General features: G+C 38.1%; 1 protein-coding gene across 1 annotated transcript in view; it reads right to left on the minus strand.

Annotated features, from left to right (window-relative positions):
* Positions 1-7,838, minus strand: part of LOC101846424 (monocarboxylate transporter 12-B) — a 32,418-nt gene that overhangs the window by 20,826 nt on the left and 3,754 nt on the right. Inside the window, exons 2-4 of the mRNA XM_013082097.2 lie at positions 3,778-3,938; positions 1,918-2,041; positions 935-1,051 (exon numbers count right to left, since the gene is read on the minus strand). Of these exons, the coding sequence (XP_012937551.2) occupies positions 935-1,051; positions 1,918-2,041; positions 3,778-3,930 (394 nt within the window). The 5' untranslated portion in view covers positions 3,931-3,938. The remainder of the gene's footprint in view (positions 1-934; positions 1,052-1,917; positions 2,042-3,777; positions 3,939-7,838) is intronic.

Below are 7,838 nucleotides of genomic sequence, written 5' to 3' on the forward strand. Positions count from 1 at the left end.
ATATATATATATATATGCGTGTGTTGGCATGCATGAGTGTGAAAGCGTGCATGTGAACGCAGTGTATGTGTGCACACACATACACATTATGTCATGTTTCATATTGAACAGTGCAAACATTTTAGTCACAGTTATAAAAAACAACACATTTTTGTCACATGTAGCACTCATTTTTACTAAATTTGCTGTACCATTTCAATAGAAAGTGTTTAAGCATGAACACATTTTACATAAGATGACAATTGGTTAGGTCAGGAATGCTAAGAAAGGGCATTTTGCCTTAAGCCTGACATAGGCAGCAAATAAGTACTGTGATGGTAAGAACTGCCATGATGTGAAAACATTCATACAAGTCCACGCACTTTCTCTAAACTCTAGATACACGTTGTGGTGCTAAGAGAGAAGGGTTGCTATCATACATCAGAGGTGCCAATTGGCTGTGAAATAAAAATCCAGAACTGTTTGGACCTGTAGAAAAGTGTGCGTGGGAGTCACAAAAAGTTTACGGATCACATTGTTTATCATCTTAAATCAAGAAAAAGCCAACGCCAAATCTGGACAATTCCAGAAATCCAAATATTTAAGAATTTATCCAGAACATCGGCACCCCAGGTACACAGCAGTCAGCCTAAGGGAAGCTGGTGTCTCTAGAGGGTCGGGGAGAGACAAGCAACCTGCGTGGAAAAGCCAGAGGAATATCCAACCAACTGTTAACTGGCACGAACAGCAGGCGGAACCTTTCGTGGATCCTGGATATGAGGGAGGAGCAGCTATGGCGTTGTGCCGACTGCGATGATGCCTATTCTCCAACCAAGTAATATAGTGTAAAGTGGATAAAGCTTGCTGTTGAGCGGGGGTATGCGCTATATAAATGCTATTTATTATTATCATTATTAAGTAAGTAAGCAGTCAGCTGTTCCTCTGGAATACTTACCAAACATGAGTCGTATCGTCGAAACAAGGGCAAGAACCCACGCTGTAAGCTGAGCACTCTCCCCAAAGTGAGAGCGGAATTGTAGATAGAACACGCCGTCATCTCTCTCCAAGCCACCTGGAGAAGCGGGACAACAAAATAAACTCGTAATTATGTTAGAAGCACAAGTAGAACATTGTTTTTCCTCAGTGGAACAAATGTTGTAAAAAGGCCCCAAAAGAAGCATTACAGAGAACGGGGGGAATGGGAGGGGGGGGGGGGGGGGGCTGCACGTGCATTTTGCCTCCTACCCAGATCAATCCTCCTCCCTTATCAGGTCATCAACACAAAAATTATGAAATAACAAAAAACAACACTATATATATATACTAAGGCTCATCAGGAAAAAAAAACTAGTAATAGGGGGCAAAGAAACACTGGGCAAAAATGATATAACCATGCAACAGGCGATATGACACACAAGAGAAAGACGTTTTCCTCTCCCCTTGACACCATCAGATAACCGGCATCTGTGGTGTAGCGGTTAGGTGATTTGCTGTCGCACGCAGGAGACTCCAGTTCAATTCCTGAGTGGCGAGAAATTCTGGTTGAGTATCTCAGTCGTTTCGCTGGGATGTTGTATCCCTATGAGCCCGAGTTGGCCCTGACAGGCAAGGTGTGAAGCCTACCTCTTAAATGACCTAAATTGTGTCAACAGGGGCGTAAAAACACACCTTCATTAAAAACAAATTATCAGTTTTAGTTTTAGTAAGAGTTTTACGGCACTTGCAACACAATAAGGTCATATAAGTTCCGAAGATGAAAGATGTTAAAAGAGAGTAGCAAACACAAAAAAGAAGGAGAAGAGCCTAGGACGACAGATGTTTGATAGGAAAGAAGGAGCAAAACCACACCAGAGCACCCGCCAACCACCCAATAAAACATTAAACACAAACAGGTAAGAGATGCAGGAAAAAGTAAAAAGGTGAAGCCAGTTGACCTACCCACTAAGACATGAGCCAGGAAACTGCCGAGCACAATGACCCAGCCGTAGCCTCCGTCTGGCACCACATCCTCCTCCTCCTCCTCTGCTAGGGAAGGTTTTTCTTCAGCTTCAAGACACTCCTCCTGTGCACCAGACATATATTTATAGATATAAGCGTGTGCGTTAATTATTTATGACATTATTGTTAATTTGGATTTGATTTGTTCACAGCCATTCTCAGTTTGTACACTGTCGTGCAGACGGAGAGAGAGAGAGAGAGAGAGAGAGAGAGAGAGAGAGAGAGAGAGAGAGAGAGAGAGAGAGAGAGAGAGAGAGAGAGAGAGGGGGGAAGAGAGAGAGAAAGAGAGAGAGAGGGAGGGAGAGAGAGAGAGAGAGAGGGAGAGAGAGAGAGAGAGTGAGAGAGAGAAAGAGAGAGATGGGGGGGAAGGAGAGAGGGAGGGGAGAGGGGGAAGAAGAGAGGGAGGGAAGAGAGGGAAGGAGAGAAGGAGGGAGAGACTAATTATACAATGAGTTGAGTAATCTTGTCATTATGATCACAGTCCCGCAGAAAAACTCAATTGAGTGAATAAATTATTGTGAATGCTAATCACCAGCAGGTATCAAGTCAGCTGAGGTGATAATACTATAGATTGTAAAGCTCATGGTGATCGCTGTTGCACAGGAATTTGCACTACAAATGATATAAAATCTATTATCATATTATTACCATATGTGCTGTCCAAACACATTGATTTCAAAGCTAAATTTGAGTAAAGCTTTCTGGCTTATTCACACTGACACAACCTGCTTAGAGGCAATACGGATTGAAAAACAAAATACAGTCGAACCTGCCCTGACGGCCACCTCTATAAGATGGCCACCTGTACAAACGGCAACTTTCCATTTCTCCCCTTGCAGTTTTTTCTTTATAATTTAACTGTGTAAAACGGGCACCTGTCCAATGCGGCCGCGGCCACCTTATTTCAACACACAACCCCTATCACACTAAGCAATAACACCCGTCTAAGACGGCCACCTTAGTGACTCCATTTCGTTTAGTCATAAATTGTGCTTTGGCCCCTAGCGTTGTGAGCAAGCTGTCATAATTCAATCCCCTGTCGCTGTTGTTAGGTAGTCCCTCCAACCGATCATGTTGCGTAGGCCCCTCCTACTGTTGACCAATAGCTACCAATTTTCAGCTGCTGGTGAGGTAAGCGTGTGATCCCTCATAACCCATAAGCCCCGCCCAGAACTTAAACACAAATCGTAAGCGAGATGAGTGGTCACTGTTTACCCAGTCTGTAACAAAGTAACAAAGGACGTCAAAATGAACTTGTGACAGAAACGTCGCTCGTTCTCCCAGTGGTGGCGGCCCAGGAGTTAGTTTTTACTTCGCACTCGGTCTTCCTTGTCTGATACATTTCGTTTTATTGTCACCCTTTTGCGAAATCAGCAACAAAATAAAAATTACAAACAAAATACAAACCACTACCACCAACAACAACAAAAACAACAATGCGGCTACTTTCGATTGGGACCTCTGATAGGAATAATTTGTTTTCTTCTTCTTGATCAGTCCTGCCTAAGACGACCACCCGTCTTATACGGCCACTTTTCTCCTTGACAATGGGTGGCCGTCTTACACAGGTTTGATTGTACATCCTCATTGACAATTTTTCTAAATTAGAAAAAAAAAATATCGTGATAAAACCAAAACTCAGAAGTACTTACATGTATACATACATGATACACACACACACACACACACACACACACACACACACAAACAGACACACACACACAGAGATTGTACTTAGCCTACACACATAGAAAATTGAAAAAAACCCCAAAAAACCCTCAACTTGACTTAAAAACAAACCTTAAATTTTTTGTTGGACACACCAACATCAACATCGAATGTAACAACAGGACATTCCACATGACTGCCATCACCACCTTCCTTGATGATGTCATTCTCCTCTTCGATGCTATCCTGAGCATCCATTTCCATTTCTTCCGATTTATACACCATCTTTCAACCTGCCGAACAGAAAAAAGTCAGGTCAGAGAACAGGATGTACTTTACGAAGGCACTGTGCAGATCCACTTCCATCCAAACAGGAAAATGTTTGACTTTGAGTAAGAGTTTTACAGAACTTGAAACACAAATAAGGTCATATATTATATATATAAGTGCCGAAGATTATACATGAGCTTTTGCCAAAAGGTGGGGGTGTTTGCATGAGGACTTTTTAAATCAACCACTACTCATAGAAAAATATGTTTTCTTCTGAAAACTTTATGCATATGGCAGGGAAATAAGTTGGTAAAGCTGCATGAGCAAGTAGATTGATGTGTGCATCTTATATCTCTTCATAGAAAGATAATAATACTAAAAATAGGGCATTTTTTACTCACCCTGAGTGCACACGTAATTGTATGTTAAATACAGAATATTGTTAATCTTAAACTATCAAACAGTAGTGCTTTCAAACATTGAAAATAATTAGTATACACCATCATAACAGCGTGTGTCCATTAAAAGGGTTTTATTTTTTTATATTAATGATGTTATTGCTGAGTAAAATTTATAAGTTCGTTCATAACTCGTGTCATAATTACATCATCAGACTTTCCAAGGTCTAGAAAACCCAAACCGTTACACATATCATCCCGGGGAATGACCGGTATTAAACATAGGTTTGACATTGATCCATCAGAAGGGTAATTTTCCGCTCCGTCTCATGGTTTTGCTTAAATATGACTTTGATTGAGATAATCCAGGTTTGTCATAATGATGTTATGAACAAACACTTTATGATATTTCTGCAAAATATCATGTGAGGGACTTCCCACTGTTTCACAACATCCCTTTACATGGTGGAATGAACATGGAAGAGTATCGTGCTGATGACTCAAAAGAGAAGCGAAGAAGAGGCAAAAATATGCTTGTCATAATGGATTGTCATCATGTTATGAACGTGACAGTGTGTCATAATGGTTATGAACGAAACCTTATTCCATGTAATTTACAGTTGTTTTGGGATGTATTTTTAATTTTAACCCAACTTGAGGATGTATTAGACCTTGCTTACTTTCTGATATTTTGATTTTTATCATAAGTGTATGGGTATGTATTTTAATCAGTATTTTTCTTTTGTAGTAATGGTTATGAACGAACTACATATTGTACTCTGAGGGTTTTCCAGAGTTGATAAACATTAAAAACATGTGCACAGATACATATTATGAGGAAACTTTCATTTAATATAAAAATTTTAAGTAAATGAAAGTTCAAAATATTAATTTTTAGGTCAAAACTGAAGTTTGTCATAATAGTTATGAACGAACCATTAAAGGTATTCTAAGGCTTTTTCAGTGATTAAACTTTGAATTCTTCCTACATATAACCTTATTTTGAGGAGAGTCTCATAAATTAAAACAATTTTATGTGAATGACAGAACAATAAGTTAAATTTTGGGCCCAAAGTAAAATTTGTCATAATAGTTATGAACAAAACAGTGTGTCATTTAACGGTTATGAACGAAACCTTATTCCATGTAATTTACAGTTGTTTTGGGATGTATTTTTAATTTTAACTCAACTAAAGGACAGAATAGACCTTGCATACATTTTGATATTTTGATTTTTATCATAAGTGTATGGGTGTGGATTTTAATTAGTATTATACTTTTGTAGTAATGGTTATGAACGAACTATTTATAGTCCATTTTATATATTTTGAGGGCTTTTCAGTGTTAACAAACTTTAAAAACATGTACAGAGATACATATTATGAGGATAGTTTCATTTAATAAAAGTTTTAAAAAATGAATGACAGATCAAAATGTATACATTTTTAGGTCAAAATTGAAGTTTGTCATAATTGTTATGAACGAACCATTTTAAAGGTATTCTAAGGGTTTTTCAGTGAATAAACTTTGAGTTCTCCCTACATAGAGGAAGCTATCATATTTTAAGGAAAGTCTCATAAATGAAAACCATTTTATGTGAAAGACAGAACAATATAAGTAAATTTTAGGGGCCCAAAGTAAAATTTGTCATAATAGTTATGAACGAAACAGTGTGTCATAATGGTTATGAACGAACTTTAAATTTATGCATAACAATCCCTATGACCAGTTTGCGTTTAAAAATAGCTGTAAAATGGTCTTTCATTTATCACTTGACTATAATTAAACCAGAGTGTTATTTTAGACAATTCTAGCCATTGAAACTTGACATAATTGATAGTATTTTGGTCACTTATTGTTCGTTCATAACTATTATGACATAAAAAAGTAATTTTATCAAAAATTAATAAAGATTTTTATAAACTGTCAATTCTATGTATTTTTGGAAGTTATTTGCTATGTCTCAAAATATAACCTCAGCCTAGCTGAAAAAAGGAACTTTGAGTATTCATAAATTTGTGTCATCATTGTTATGAACGAACTTTTTGCTATTTCCGTCATTCAAGTCAGAATTACACCAAAACCATTGCATATACAGCTTTGGCAGTTACTGAGCCTGAAAGAGCAATCATTAGGCTATATAATATGGGTGATTAAAGAAATATTACATAAAGTTGATTTTGGACCTCATTTGTCACACCCAGGTATCCCACCTTTTGGCAAATGCTCACATGCTTAAAAGAGTAGCATGCAAAGAAAAGAAGGAAGAGAGAGAAGGACAATAGACGTTTGTTCGATAGAAAAAAAAGGAGCAAACCACACCAGATCACCTGGCAATCACCCACTAGGATTTGATATATTATGGTTATCAAAAGTGCTTGAGCTACTAAGTAGTTGACACCCCCCCCCCTTCCCCCTAAAGAAGCATAATTAAATTGCTTCTAGGTCAGTGACTATTCTATTCCCTATTATTCCACCAGAACCCCCCTCGCCCCCCCCCCAACCCTCCCCCCTTCTCACTCTTTCTTTCAAGTGTCACAGTGACACCAAAACAGTACTGTAAGCAAGAATGAGCGGACATTTCTGTACATTTGTTTTACAGTGTTCTTGGGGTATTTACAATAAATTATATTCATGAATTAATTAGTTATATGTGGGTATTTTCATGATCAGCAGATACCTAGCCAACTATTGAACTGAAATTTATGTTCTCCAAAGTCATAACTTTACCAGCTTTTGTTCTGATAATAAAAAAAGGAATGTAAAAGACCAGCTGTTATGCGGAGGATGAGTACTCTGCTTATAGTAAAAGATCTTGCTGTGTCAGTTGTCTAGTGGTCTAGTGGTTGGGCTATTGTCCTTATGACTGAAAGGTTGTGGGTTCAAACCCCCTTCAGAGGCCTGTTTTTGAGTTCTTTGGAATGGCACCATATTATAAATCATCAACATTTCACCAAGCTGGGAATGGGTGCCCAACTATATTGACGAAAGATCTTGTCAATTTGTTAGTGACTGATTGCTTAATAAGAGCTCTTGCACTATACTTCCTGGGAAGCTGAGAATGTTTTTCTGCGTGTTCCAGGGTGTGCTAGGAACAGGAGATCGTAAAGGGCATAATAATGTATGGAGCTTGCTGTTAGGCGGAATATGATTCATGCAAACACTATCTTTAAATATTATGCATGTCAGTGTTTTAACACCAGTAACAAGGAAGCTTGGAATTTTTTGGAAAGTCACTGGGTTAGACCAAGTAGGCACATCTAGAATAAAAACTCATATATAGTTATTATCTATCAATAATTGAACAGAAACTTTTACTCGGTACATCCTCCCACTTTCAGTTCCACGCACAAACATGTCTTGGAGTAATGAACCATTCAGAAAAGAGTGGATGTTATAGAAAGAGAGCTGTTAAGATATTATATGTTTATAACATCCACTCTTTTCTGAAAGGTTCATCATCACTCCAACAAATGTTTGTGCATGGAACCTGAAAACCTGAATGTGTCAAAGAAAGAAAGGGGG

This window comes from Aplysia californica, unplaced genomic scaffold (genome assembly GCF_000002075.1).
Source record: "Aplysia californica isolate F4 #8 unplaced genomic scaffold, AplCal3.0 scaffold00158, whole genome shotgun sequence".
Classification (NCBI taxonomy): domain Eukaryota; kingdom Metazoa; phylum Mollusca; class Gastropoda; order Aplysiida; family Aplysiidae; genus Aplysia; species Aplysia californica.